A 15,892-nucleotide genomic window follows, 5' to 3' on the forward strand; every position below is an offset into this window, starting at 1 on the left:
AACGGGAACAGCAAGGTTATTTATTGTAGCGGGATCTACCATTCTACTATACACACACAGTAAACCTGCAGGGTTGGGGCCAGGTCAGTGGCAAAGTTATAATGTTCCCTGCATCACCCATTGGGCAACTGGCGCTTTGTGCGTGGCAGCAGTCAGCTTGTAGTTGTTTTTGTGGCACTTCGAACCTGAGATCGCCTGGGCGACAGACAAGTAACACTCAACAGACATGCCAGTTGCACTTCTGTGTGTCTGCCTCTTTTGAGACCCTCCCCAACGGATGGGTCTCAAAAGAGGCAATGTCGCTTCTGCATGCTCTCCTGTTGTAGAGGGTCTCAAAAGGTCTCACAAGTGTTTACAGATTTATATTTAGCAGTAAATAAAGTATGCTGTTTTGTTTGACATGTTAATTGTGTGTTTCGGTGATTGCACATCTCTGTTAACACAATACACATTGTATTAATAGGGAGATGTGCCTTGTCCTTTGAAGCATTGAAACACTAAATAAATTTTATTTTGGTATTAACAAATAGAGCAACTCGTGTCATTGTCAGTGTAGGCAAACCAAATAGCCACTCTGTTGGAATCTTAGGTCGATGTTTACTTGCTACAACTATTATTTCCACTGTCAGTTCTTCCATATCCCACAGTCCTATATGTGTAACTGTGGACAGCATGTTGGTTGCATCCACATCGTGACCCTGAACTGTATACAGTGGTTAGAAAATGGATAGTATGACATTAGAGGGCACTGTCGCTCCTCTAACCCAACAGACAGACATTGACAACATGAGTTAAAAGCACCAAGAATTAATTTATATCTTTGCAGTGCTCTCTAATCACCACAGGCAAACAGGCGATAAAGCACCATACACCTCATGATTTTTTCTTCTTTCTCATCCACTCCTCCAAGCAAGCTCTGTCCTCTGCCCCCCGACTCCGGCTCACCTGCTGGGTGTTTCGCAGTCCTTTATATATTGTCTGACTTGGAAGCGCTTCTGCTCTTCCATTCACGTGATATGCCAGTACTTCCGGAGTCAGATGGAGAAATGAAGTTTTCCATTAGCCTGGAAGTACAGTACTTCTAGGCTTCCATCCCCATGACTCGATAGTACTTCCGGGCTATGTAAAAAGTACAAGTCTTCAAGTCCTCCTGCAGCATCTCCTGGCGGCACCCATGGTACCCAGCAGGGCTTTTGAAGCCAAACTCCAGATCCCATGGTGTCCTGCAGGAATCTGAGGCACCGTTAATGCTGCAGGGAAGTTGCCATCTAGTGTCTCGGGGAAAGCAGTGTCTAAAAGTAGCTGCCTTCCACCCCCCACCCCTCCATCCTTCCATTCTTGGGGCATCCTGGCCGGGTTGAGCTGTTAGCCATCACTTACAATAGATACTGGGACTTGTAGACCTTTGTAGAAGTGCTCATTACAATCAAATTAATGTGAAGCTGCCGTTCACTTATCAGGGCTGTGTAGAACGCTATTTAAAACCATTAATCTTTTTATCTTTTCATCTCCACTTACAAATGTGTGACTGTACAAGTTAATTGATTACACCTCATTTGGTTGTGCATGAATCTGTTTGTGAATTAATTACATCATGGGATAAAAGTGTTTAGTGTTAACGCAAGCCTGTTTTGCTTTTTTTGTTTTTAAATAACGTATAATTCCTGCACTCGCATGCTGAACACAAAAGCATCTCCAGAAATGACCTCTGCTGTTTTTCTTTTTGACATATGTTGATGAAGTGATATATCATTACCATGGAGAGTCATTATTTGCAGTTTTTACTGTTTCATGTGTTATTGTGCCATCTGGAGTAATTCATTTACTTTCAGTCAAGCATGAATGCAGTACCAACTTTATCGGTTCTAACTATACCGTAAGGGCTGGTACTGTTAAGTTTTTGGAACTTTAGTACCAAATTAGTACTGAAGTATCGTTCATATCAACATAGTCAAGGGCACTTCCTTCTTAAGAGAAGCGGCACACAAACTGGCAGTAGTCCTAGTCAGACCTAGGAAAGCTTGAAACTACCACTCTGTTCACGGACAGGGCCAGTTTAGTATGGTAGTCATGTAGAAACACTGTGGCTTGAGTAGTCTTCCACCTCGAACACTCGGCAAAAAACAGAATGAAAAATCGAGATGAAAATATTGTTAAAAAGAAAACAAAATACATTATTCCAATATAACTGCTTGGTACATTTTAATATACCAAACTTAGTTTTCTAATTTCTACATTTTTCCCAAAACACAGAATCTGACAAATAACAGTTCACTTAATTAGCCCAGGAGTCCAATTAAAAATAGAAGCTGGTTGGAACAAAAACCTGCAGCCACAGTGAGCCCCCAGGACTGACACTGAGAACCTCTGGTCTAGATCAGTACCTAAAACTTTTACACCTAAGTCTATCATTCACTTAATTTCAAGGTCCACCTCTGCCTTCTTAGCCTTGGTGTATTGACTGAGGCATTCATGGACAGTCAGCCCCCAGCTCAGTCACAATGTTATGTGCAATCAGGTTAGTCTGACTGGGCTTCTAATTAATTACTGTTTAAATAGGCAGGATGGCTTTTTCAAGTTTCCTATATAATAGTTAATTCGCTTTTATTTTTGTGGCCAAACCTTTCTTAAATTCAGAGATTAGAAAGGCTTTGTCTCACTGTGGGCAAAAACATTCTGAATCTTACATTATATTCATTGATATTTCCTTATTTATATTTCAGAGTAAACAGCCAACACTCAATGAACAGGTAAATTAAAAAACTTGCAGAATTTCCTGCCAAAAGCGTTAATAGAGTAAGAACGGGGTGGATTCATGTCATACATTGTTGATGCTCATTTGAGTGGCTTCTCATCTAATAACATCATTTATGCAATTCATCTCTGTCCATGGGTACGCTTGTGTCTGTAACTTAAGGATAATCCTAGATTGATTCAGGAAACCATACAGTTTTTAATAGATCCTCTATGTAACCAATAAGATGTGGGAATAATGACTCCTTAGGACTGCTGCCACTGCTACTAGGCACTGAGACAGGTTACGGTGGAGGTTGAGCATCTCTCAGTGATTGGGAGGTATTATTTAGTGCCGCCACAATCTGTTGCAAGACAGTAATAACCAGTGTCCTCTTTAAGCTGAGTGTGTGGGCAGTCGCACCTACATTTTAGGAGCATTACTCATAGATTTTACATAGTCTTTCACAAAAAGACACAACTTTTAAACAATATTAAAGTATAAAAATGGAATAAAAATTAAACTAAACCAATTAACAACCTGATTTAAGAATTTTTAACAAAACCGGGGATGTACAAAACAGTCTGTGCTGTTATCATTTCAGCCATGTCTAAGTGCAAAGCTGAAGAGAGTTCAAGCAGTATATTGATGAAGTGGTGTTTGAGGATTAAAACGGAATGGTTGATGGAATTTTTTGTTAAAATGAACTTGCCGCACAGCACTGGGCAGTGTAGTAGAAACACTTTCCTGTTTTCAAAGAATTCATTCACGGATACCAGATGAAAATGCAGAGCAATTCTTTTATTTGTACAAAGGTATGCACAAATGTCTCAATCCATGGAGTGAGCACTCAATAAAAGAATTCATCTGCCTTTATCCTTTTCTGTTACATTACCTCATCCAATACATCACATCATCTGACTCTTAATATGCATAATATACATAGCTTCATCCAATTGAGTGCCACCAGTGATTTCTGACTCCTTTTGATTCTCCCATTAATCTGAATATTGCCTTGTAAAAGGGGTGATCTGAATGACCCTCAGGAAGGGCATGGAGTGACTGGAAAGTTGACCATCGCAAACGACATTTGAAGCAGAAATCATCTATCATTTCAGTTACAAAACTTTAAAATCAATCAAACTGTGTTGAAAAATTTATTATGAGAATCTAAACAAGAACACAAAGGCAAGAAAGAACATGTGCAGCGAAAACAACTGAACAACTCCTGATGAGGTAAAAGTTTTAATAGGTAACATTTTTTGCTGGCTGTGAAAATTCTTCTGTTTGTTGAGAGTCCAGGATATTCGTGATCATGTTGCCATATATTTGAAAATACCAGATAGTTGGTGAAGTAAGAATTCTATAGTTGTACATCTCATTTTTTATTTTATTTATTTAGAATGAACAGTTGTCAGAAAGTAGAGCACTCAAGGAGGGCTGCAGCGTAGCTGCTCATTAATGTGGAGTACAAAGAGAGGATTGCTTTTAAGTAAGGAATAAAAGGAACATTAAATTAGGAGAACAGACAGAGGAAAGCAAAGTAACCTCACAGAAGAACAAACAGCAGACAATCAAGTGGGAGAAGATTACAGGAACTTAGGGTGCCAGAAGGTATTAAATAGCTATAGCAATTCTATAATCGAATTTCTTTGGCTTATTTTTTTTAGTATCACCATTTAAATTAAATCATTTAATTTAAATTTAAAAAGGTAGTTTTAGTAATCCTGAATCTAATTTTAACAATGAGGCCAGTGCAGTGCAAGTCCTGTTGGATATTGGACTTTTTAGATGATGAGCCAGCCTTCTATGAGGGTTACATCTGTAGGAGATGCCAGCTGATCCAGCACCACGAGGTTAGGGTCGCTGAACTGGAGGAAGAGTTGGCTGGGCTGCATTGTAGTAGAGAATTGGCGGGCCTGACCTAGGTGTCCTTTAGAGACATGTGTGCATCCCTAAGGTGGCACAGGAGAAGATTCCAGACCAGACAGGTAGAGATGGGTGGGTCATGGTCACAAGGCATAAAGTTAAGGTGTCACATTGTCTGGGGGCACCAACTCCAGAATTCGAAGTGTCAAACCGTTTTCAGGTCCGTGCGGAGCTAGATGGTGTTTCTGAAGATTCTGACAGGAATATCGGCTTTTAAAAAAAAAAAAAAAAAAAAAAATCTGTTTTTCTTTTAAAACTTTCTGAAAATCTGTACTTTTATTTTGGAGATGGTAAGTGTTTCACTCCACTTTTGCACTCATCTAGTGCCTTTCTACTATCTAGTTGGAAGGCTGCAGTATTATCACAATTGTTTGTTGAGAGACAACATTATGCACAAGATAGAAAAAAACAACTAAAGGTGATTTGGTGTGAAACATAACATGACATTCTCAGATCTACTTAATTTACTCACATGGGGCCAATTTCAAATTACCTCTTAACATAGCATAGATGTCTTTGGTGATGTGGCAGGAAAACTGAGGAAAACCAATGTAAACAAAGGTAGAAAATGCAGACTCCATATAAACAACATATGGGTAACAGGATTTGAACCCAGGGCACTGAATCCCGAAGGCTAAGGCACTAAACATATTGCCAAGGAATAAGCATTGTTTATTCAATGTACCTGGCAAGTTTGTACATTCTGAATGGAATGTGGACCATGTAGCTTCTGTATGTTGACCTTGAAATCCACTGCAGCTCACCCAGCTCTGTACAAAGGCACAGTGATTATACTTTGCAGTTTTTCGAGCCTGGGTACTAAACTGTCCTGCTCATAAATGCAGCAGCCAAGCTCTGTTATATTAAAAAAAATAAATAAATCACTTATTTTAGGTGTATGGTCCAAAATACCCTGTTACAAACTAGTATCATAGCCTGCCTTTTTCACCTGGCTTTGGTTTCTGCTTTGCAACGAAATTATGTGGATAGGTCCTAAAACATTGTATTTGAATAAGTATTTAAAGAATTACTGAATGTAATGAATGTCAAAAAATTGCATTAGAATTATTGAGTAAAAGAGAGACAAGAGAATACAGTCGAACAGATTTACTTTTTCATTTCATACCTGTTCTAAATAAATGGCCAGGTTATACAAGTCTGTAGTTCTGTAGGTTTAATATTAGCTGCAACTCCGTGCACTTTACAACTAATATACTATTACGGTGGTACTTTAATTTATTAGCACCAACTTCAAGTTCTATGTTGCACAATTATCAGAAGTGTATCATTAAATACTTCTAAATACTAAAATATTTATAACTTATATGTGCTTTGGAGTAAACTATTGCATCTGAATGGTCAAAATATGCGCAGACAGTGTTCAGGATTGATTTAAAATCAAAAACCTTTAACCATGAGCAGTATTAAACACTGTGCCAACAGCATTTTGAATGTCATTTCATATATATTTTTATTCTTATAGCAGCTTAACAAACTGTTATTGCAATACATATGTATTTAATGCTCATCACAATATTTTGGTTATGAAATTTTTTTACAACATTTTAAACACAAGCCTAGATTTTCTTTTAATGTGGGTTGTTTTTCTAATTTAATAATTAACTGATGGGCAGACATTGTTGTTTTTAGTCAATGGTGATTAGTTTCTGGTTTGTTTTTGATGTAGTTGAACAAATCTTGTATCCATCATATGTGATAGTTCTGTATTTAGTGAGTTATATAATCTATTCTTGCGTTTTGCCTTGAGAGTTGTTGTGGCATTCTGTACCTGCACTTGGTGAGGAGTGCTGTGCAAGTATAAAATTGTTTCTATTCTATTTCTGAGGTGGCAATGATAGATTGACCATCTATCTCAAGGGAAGAGGATTACATGTGTTTTGTTCTGTCTGTTGTATTTACCCAATTTTTGGACACCCATTGCACTCCCAACCTCTCTCTGGAAGTGGGTCTCTGTCTGAATTGCCTTTCCCAAGATTTTTTCCAATTTTTTTTTCCCTACAAGGATTTTTTTGGGAGTTTTTTCTTTTCTTTTTAGGGAGTCGATGCTGGGATTCTGTCAAAAAACATGGCCTATTAAGGGCATTGAGGCATTCCATATGTGATTTTGAGCTACACAAGAAATAAGTTTGTGTGTGTGTGTTGCTAGTATTCTATTTCAAGGTTGATTCAAGTGCTCAGAAGTTTTCCTTCATGACAATAAGACGGAGCCCAAGTTCAAGAGAACTAGAATCATGTTGCAGTTTTAAGGGAGAGATCTAGGAGGACTGACAGGATGCCAGTTATAATCTTGCATTATTGTATCTACAGTAGAAGCACAGCTTCTGCTTAGGAGAAGCATGATAAATTTGTCTTGTTAATGACGGCTCATAACTAAAAACTACATATTACTCGGTGGTACAGGAATAGTTCTAGGCACTTGTCCCTATGGTAAAAGGCTGCACCCTAAAGCGTATTTTTGTTTTTAATTTTATTGATTTTATCAAAATCAAATAATATTCCATACACAACTCAAGTTTTACAAAAAAAAAAAAATCAACACCCACCCCTGAGAAAGAGAGCAATTTGTTTTTTGCCTTGACCTGAAATTAAATCAAGGGAGGTTTTAAAACCAGGTTAGTTGCACATTTGTGTTACAGTAGGGAAGAGAATTTAGAGTGAATTTTGAAATTACTGATGATCCCTCTGACTGGTAAATTTTAATAGTATGGGAATGGAACAATGACATTTAAAAACTTAAAGCAAGGGACAATGTTCCTTTTAATAATGACCAGGTGTGACTGAGACCAGCTTAAATCAAGAGAGAGTGAATTATTTCATTTTATTAAAAATTATTTTTCAAGGCAACTGCAGAGGGGTATATGTATTTTATTGTGAAATGCATACAATTCATCATTAAAGCCTTTTTAAATTTTACCATATGTTTGAGAAGAACTCTTAAGAGTGACGGTAGCTTTCTGACATTTGGCATATTTCTCTTTCTAGTGTGTAATGTTTTCAATGACTTTTGATTCATCTTGCTTAACAGAATTTAACAAGTGAATAAGTCTTAGACTATAAATTATGCTCACAAGATGCAGATTTAAAAAAAAAAAAAATCCAGGGTAAAAAAAAAAACAAAACAAAAAAACTACCAATTGAGGTCAAGATTTCAGCTATAAGGCCAACAAACTGTGCATTGAGCTGCCTACAAGTATAATATATCTGTTTTTGGATTTTAACTCAGGATTGAACCCAACTCCTTCAATTGGGTTCCATTTCTTCCACAATACATTTCTTTTTCAACTTTCCTACTAGACATGGCATAGAATCCCTTCTACAATTATGCTGTACATTCTGATTTTCTGTGACCTCCACCAGCATACTGTACTTCATATATTTCAGCCTCTTTAACTTTATTTCTTTTCCTCAGTCAGTATTGTTATTCACTGAGGCCTCTTGCTTTGATTCCATCCAGGTTTCCATAATGTGTCATTCTATGTTTGCTTATTGCATCAGTACCTTTTCATTAGCATAGCTACTGATATTTTACTTTTGCACAATACCGTTTACTTCTCCTCCACTATTTAATATTTCCCACAACTTTTTTTTTTCTTTTTTTTCTTTGGTAGCAGGTTCTAACTGATTGTATGTGTCTTAGGCTAATTTGCTCTCTTATTGTACATGCACCACAGATTCTTCTTTATTACATATCTACTGAGGTCAACATTTCAGATATATTACTAATGTGTAGTTATGTAAACTGGAAATTCCTTTCTTTCCATATTCTTATTATTTCTTTTGTTCTTGTAATTTTTTCACTTTTCAATTCAAATAAGATATAATATATGCACTTTTAATTTTTATTGGTGGTAGCATGCTTCATTATTGGGCTGAATGAGCTGTTCATGTTGCAAGTTTGTGTGTTAATTATTTGATCAAAATAGAAGTTTAGCAATCATTATGAATTGTTTCTGATCATCTTCTATTTCTCATTTTGATATCTTGTAATGACTGTTGGGCCACATCTACATTGCTAAGTTATTCCTGCATATAGAATATGATAACCTGTGTTTATTTATTTATAAAAGGTTATGTGTAATGTTGCAAGGTCTCAGTAGTGACTTTAACAAACAATTTATAACACTATAGTGATTTTTAAATACAATTAAATTACTACAAGCTCTTTTTGAATCCACTGTGCATTTTAGATTAACTGTTTACAATTTATCTTCCTATGTACTCTCCATTTACATTTACTTTTTCAGGCTCTTTTTGCTGTTTATTTTGCTTTTGTTCATCATGTATTTTTATTAACATATATTTCACCTTATCACATTATACTTTGAACTCTAAGCTGCCAGTTTAGGTTCTGTGTCTTAACTCACTGTTCACATTTGAACAAGCTGCTTTACCTGATATAGCTGCTGAAGATATTTGATAATTTTAAACAATTACAATATAGCGCCATCACATAAATATATAAATCACCATAACTCCTCTTCTTTATCTTAGGATATACCTCAAACAAGTGCACCAGCTAGAACAAGCAATGTGCACGTAATACTATGCACTTATAACATGAAATTAACATTTGGTGCAGTCAATATTTTCAAACCATTTTGGTGGGCTTACCCACCATGGTAAACCTGCATGTTTTTCATTTACAAGGTTTATCTGGGTGCTGCTTAAAGACCACACACTCAACAAACCTTAAGTTTTAATTTTCATTTTCATTAAAATATAACAAATTATAGACACCATGTGTTTTGTTCAGTAAATACTGATGCAATTTATTAAACTTAAAATGATGTATTAAATAATAGAGTATCTGCTTTTGAGTTAAGTTTCAGCTTAAAGTAATGGTATTAATCTTTAATAATTTTTTGTGTTTCAATAATATTAAATATTGTGTATTTTTTTCCTGTTTAAAAGTATGGCTAAAGGTTGTACTTTTTTGCACCTTAGTTAAAATAAAAATTAACAATAATTAAGTAAAAAAATAAGTTTTAATTGTCTGTTAGTTTAGAACACAGGATATTTTTTATTATTTTGATAATAACATACTAGTTTATAAATTGACTGAGTATATTCATCAATTTTCTTTAGCGGGACTAAAATCCTATACAGCTCCAGTTGGTCATGTGATGAACTTGTCAGGTGGAAGTGTTTTTTTGAATGATTCCACTTATGATGGAGCCATAGGCAGAGGGTAAGAAAATTTAAAGTTTGAATGCAAATATAGATACTTGTGATACATGTTTTAAATAATATTTTGTAATCTGTATTTTCTGTGTAACTTTACTATTAGAATAGTTTTAACAAAAATAAATCATACTAATCCACTCTGTGTGTGTGTGTGTGTGTGTGTGTGTGTGTGTGTGTGTGTGTGTGTGTGTGTGTGTGTGTGTGTGTGTGTGTGTGTGTGTGTATATGTGTGTGTGTATGTATGTATGTATGTATGTATGTATATGTACAGTGGAACCTCGGGTCACGAACGTCTTGGACCACGTACAAATCGGGTTACAACCAAAAAGTTTGGCAAACTTTTGCGTCTGTTCAGTTTAACAGTTGTTGAGAAAAGTAAGTCTCAGTTTCTACTGTGAAGAGAAGACTTTGTACTTCAGGTTTGACAGGGCCAATGGCAATAAGGAAGCCATTCCTTCAAAAACAAAATAGAACCCTGAAATACTGGCTGAGGACTACTGCAGACTAGACAAAGTCTCCTCTTCACTGTAGAAAACAAGACTTGCTTTTGCTTTGTGATGAAGCATAAAATTGAAAAAATGCAAATGATTATTTGTTATAGACTCCCAGCATAATAGTGCAAGTAAAATGTTTTAGTAGTATCAACAAAACATCGTAGTTGGAAGCTTTAATTAAGTAAAGTAATCAGGAGTGCACAATTAAGTGTCCCACATTAACAGGTTCAAAGCATGAACAAAAGGGCAAGGCTGTCTTGACTTGAATTCTATATTGAATTTTAGAGATATTAGAGATATACTGTATAGAGTTTTATGAATAGATTATTGCTACAGTATATGATTTTAATACAGGTATGTTTCTCATGTATTGTAATGACAATTATGAACCACTGTAAATAGAATTATAAAAGAAAATGTGTTTAATCAAATGGAGATAAACCTCATGAAAGAGATTATAATAGGTTTATCCAGAAGCTGTCCAAATTATAAATGAAAAATTGAATCCTGAAGTATACTGTATAAGAATTTTGCTAAAGATGGAAATATCAGTACCAAAAAGTACTGAGGGGTTTTTTTTTTTTTTTTTTTTTTTTTTATTTATTTATATATATATATATATATATATATATAATATATATATTTTTTTTCCATTAAATGGTGAAAGAGCTTGAGGAAAGTACAGTAGAGTCTCACTTATCCGACGTTCTGCCGGCCCATTTATGTCGGATAATCGGAGGTGTTAAGAAAAAGCCTATTAAACGTCAAACTATGTTATAATTTTACACATTACGAGCCTAATACAGTGGAACCTCAGTTCACAAACATCTCTGAACACGTACAAATCGGGTTATGACCAAAAAGTTCGGCAAACTTTTGCCTCTGTGCATGACCCCACACACGGTATAGGAACAAGCCAGTTTCCCTTTCGGTTTGTACGCGCCGATGATTTCTGCACATGTTCAGTCTCTCCCTGTGCAGCGTTAGAGAGAGAGCACGAGAGAAAGAGAGAGACACATGCACACACACACACACACGCACAAACACGCACGCGCGAGAGACACGCACGCCAGAGAGGGCCAGCCACATAATCCACTGTAATCATGTTTTACAACAAAACAGCAGAAAAACTTAACTGAAAAAATGAACTTAGCAACAAAAAATAGACTATGCTCGCAACTTGCAGTTCTTGTTGCCGATTGATGCGTTTTGTTTTTTTTTTTTTTGCGGTGGGACGTTGGATGATACAGAATGTTGAATAAGCGAGACTCTACTGTAATATATACTGAACAGTAAACAGTGAAAATATATATTTTAAACTTCTGCTAGTGAAGAGATCAATAACATACACATAGGCACACGCCCAACACGAATGGCCCAATGAGGCTGGAACTTGATTGTAAAATTTGCAGGTTGGATCTTGCCGTGGATACGTTTTGTACAATTAATTTTAAACGACACAAATGTGCTCGATACAATTATTCAAATTAAAATCTTATGTTTTGTGTATATGGAGCTAGAGTGAATTTTGTGCATGGCTACCTTCCACTTCTTTTCTGAAATGTTGATTAAGATATCCTATTCCCACCGTACTCTGTGATCTTTAATATGTTTTTATATATTACAGAAATGCTGTCCTCAAGACTGATTTAATATTTCTTCTGGAATAGAAGTAGGTGGGAAGTGAGAAAAATTGGGAAAGTTTTGTTTAGCAAAGTTTCTAATTTGGAGGTAGTGAAAGAAGTGTGTTGATGGAAAATTAAATTTGGAGTGTAATTGTTTGTAAGATGCGAAGACGTTATTTATGTAAAAATCTCTGCGTGATTTAATCCCATATGTTTTCCAAACATTAAAAACTACGTACATTTGAGAGGGTGGAAAAAATGTGTTTATCATGCAGATGTGCCACAGATAAAAGCTTCTCTATCTTGAAGTACTTCCTATATTTGTTCCATATTCTGAGTGAATGAAGCACATTTGGGTTGTTAGTGTATTGGCGATAACTTTTGTTTACTGGGATACAAAGCCAGGAATATAAAGAAGTAATGTAGGATTTTATTTCTATTGAGGACCAAGCCTGTGTATGTTCATTTATTTGTGTCAATGTTTTAGATATGTGTTCAGCATTTCTTGCCTCGCATTTCTTGTCATCTTATATTTACCCTGATCGTTGTAGACATGGAACACACATCAAATGTATGCATTCCAAATAACGATATATTATTTACCTCATACAATTCCAGGTACCTCACACACAATTAAAGAGACTTGGGAGAACTTCAGCTGTGTCTGTAGGGGGGATGGGACAGCCGGCTGTTTTGCTGCCTGTATTGATTGACACATTTGCAAAATAAGACGCTGATGGAGAGGTGTGAAGGAATTTGAGGTTGCCTAGGATTCCTTTTTTTTTTTTGTAGGCTTCAGGGAGTACTAGTGTTAAAAAAGCCTTTAAAGTTTCAGAAATTATTCCTCTGAGGAAATGACTCTTAGACCACTGAGGATGTATTTGCCTGGATAGTGAAAACCATCTCCACCATCTCCAAGCAGCTTGGTGTTCCTATGAGAACAGTTGCAAATGTTCAAGAAGTTTAAGGTCCATGCGACTCTAAGCAGTCTCCCTGTACATGGTAGCAAGAGGAAAATCGACATCAGAATGAGCAGAAGGATAGAGAGAATGGTAAACAAAAAAAAAATAAGGACATCTTCCAGTGACATATGAACTGAACTTCAAGGTCAAGCTCCATCAGTGTCTGATTGCAACGTCTTTCACAGTGGGCTCAATGGAATAAAACCCAGGAGGACTCCATTGTCGAAAGAAAAAAATAAAAAAGCCACATTGAAATTTGCTAAGTCTTTGCAAATCATCAGCTGTATAATCGCAGAAGAAAGAATGAAGCTTTAAAAAAAAAACACCATTCATACAATGAAATATGGAGGAGCATCGTTATGTTTTGGGGCGTCTTTGCTATGTCTGGCAAGGGATGCCTCGAGTCCGTGCAGGGAAGAATGAAATCTTAAGATTATCAAGACATTCTGGAGAAAAACACACTGCATGGTGTCTGATAGTTTCTGTTTCAATCACAGTTCATGGTTCCTCCAACAGGATAATGACACAAAACACAAAGCTAAAAGCACCCAATATTGGTTAAGAACAAAACACTGGATTATTTTGAGGTGGACTTCTAAGAGCCCTGATCTGAATATTATTGAACATCTATGGAAAGAACTGTGACATGCAGTGTGGAGAAGACATCCCTCGAACCTAACAATGCTGGAGCTCTAGAAGAGTGGGCCAAATTACCTGTTAACAGTTGCATACATCTCTTTGAGTACTACATCAATCACTTGTTTGCAGTGTTCGCCTCAAAAGTTTGTGCAACAAAATATTAGCTTATGGGTCCAATCTTTTTTTGTCCATGCCATTTTTAGTTGTGTTATTATTTGAAGTATTCTGTTGAATCAAACCTTTAAAGCAAAGTTTGATTTTTATTAAAGTTAAAACAAATTGATTGGTGCCAATTACTTTTGTCAGTTATTTCAGAGACACTTGTGGGTTCTTCTTTTTCTGTGGAGGGGTGCAAACTGCAAATTATCTGCAATTTAAGCATTCAGTAATATATTCTTTGCTTAAGTAAGAAAATCTCAACTACACTTGCACTTACTGTAACTGTTAAGACATTTGTGATTATGTAACTTTTTCTTTGTGCTTCATTAATCATATTAAAAGAACCGCTTAACATGTTTTGCAGTTTCAGCACAATTAATCTTTACTGAGAGGTGTAAAACATATGCAGTTACTAGAGCTGCAGATTAAAACCTGTGGAAAGTGTGATACGTGTTCACTGTAGCCACAGAGGAATGAACAACAAGGTAAAACACACACGACTTCCTGATCATTTTGACATGCTTTCTTTGATTTTATTTATAATATTTATTATATACCAAAATCTCATTTGCTGTCTTTGAATGCTGGCACTCTTCCACTCTTCCAGTGTTCATTAACCAGAATATCACTAGGGTGCTAATTTCATCTGCAGTCCTAGAAAGTCACGTCATACGTATGTCCATAGTCCTCTTTGTAGTGGGGGAAAATAACAAACTTCCATTCATTTATAATAATAATAATACATTTTATTTATATAGTGCCTTTCCCATGCTCAAGGCATTTATGTAAAATTTACAATAAATTATCTTTAATCTGTATGGTCATTGTCCATGATATTGCAATGGGAAGTGAAGTAAAAATGACACCTTTTTATTAGCTAACTGACCAGATTACAACATGTAAGCTATTGAGGCAGCTCGGGCTCTTCTTCAGGCAACTTCTCATTGCATCCATCATGGTTAACACGGTCCATTATCCTATTATTACATGATTATATTATAAATGGTGGTATTAAGCCTTTTATAATTTTTTGCCATTTAATCTCAGTTTGGCTAAAATGAAATAATTCAACAGTCAGTTTTATTCTCCATACAGTACAGTAATGAAAAAGCTCCCCTTTGGGCTTTGCCTCAAACTATTTTGTTCTCCTTATGATTTGGAAACCAATGGTCCAACCAGTACCAATTGCATCACAAGTGCTTTATTCAACTTAAGCTTCGTTTCCACACTATATCCAAATATTTTTCATACCATAACTTCTTTTGTGTGCTTAAATAAATTTTGCACAGAATATGTGCCTTTAATGACTACAGTGCCCTCCACTAATATTGATACTCTTGGGTAAATAAAAGCAAAATGGCCTGTGAAAAAAGTCTGTCTCCTTGATCGTTCCTTCAAGATACTAACAGAAATGTAACCTATAATTGAAGTAAAATATTAGAGAGCATCATGAAACATTTTTATATACCAAGGGTGCCAATTTTAATGGAGGGCACTGTAGGTTTTTTTTTTTTGTTACCCTATCAAAATTACTTTTCAAAGCTTCTATTCGGTTGCTTTTGTTGCATCCTCAGAAAAGTCCGGCATATTAGTGAAACACAGGCTTCCCTGTCTAAATTCTGGTTACTGTGTGCTAAAAATATGTAAGAGTCCGACAAAGAGAGAGTTACTGTATCTTGTCTTTCATATGCACTTCTTGTGATTTGCTAAATGATGCACAATCTTTAAATTTAGTGTTCCTTTAATAGCTTATAGCATTTTACTGACCTTTAAGATTTTATATTTTCTTGTATTTTGTTTTGCTTTTGCTCTTCACAATACACTTCAAATACTCCTTGACCATTCCCCTACTGCTAAAATACAGCAGCAATCTCTAGTAGATATCTTTTGCATTAGTAATGTACTTCTGTAGCTGCCCTAAATTTTAAATTTCCTTTTTAACTTTTCTTCTCACATGTTTTTTTCTTATGGTTAGTGATATTATTTTTCTTGCAGACAGTAGAAGGCTGCCCTTTTTCAGTAATTTCTTTACTATCCTCTTATTTGTCTACTAAGCAGAGCTGTAGGGTTTGCTATTAATTTTTGGTGTAAAGTTATCTTGAGTACAAAAACACATTTTTAAATTAAAAATAAAATTAAAATTAA

General features: G+C 35.6%; 1 protein-coding gene across 1 annotated transcript in view; it reads left to right on the forward strand.

The window, feature by feature from the left end:
• Window positions 1-15,892, forward strand: part of ddr1 (discoidin domain receptor tyrosine kinase 1) — a 360,873-nt gene that overhangs the window by 231,671 nt on the left and 113,310 nt on the right. The window contains 1 exon segment of the mRNA XM_051920316.1: window positions 9,770-9,872. Coding sequence (XP_051776276.1) covers window positions 9,770-9,872 — 103 coding nt within the window.

The sequence above is a fragment of the Erpetoichthys calabaricus genome, chromosome 1 (genome assembly GCF_900747795.2).
Source record: "Erpetoichthys calabaricus chromosome 1, fErpCal1.3, whole genome shotgun sequence".
Classification (NCBI taxonomy): Eukaryota; Metazoa; Chordata; class Cladistia; order Polypteriformes; family Polypteridae; genus Erpetoichthys; species Erpetoichthys calabaricus.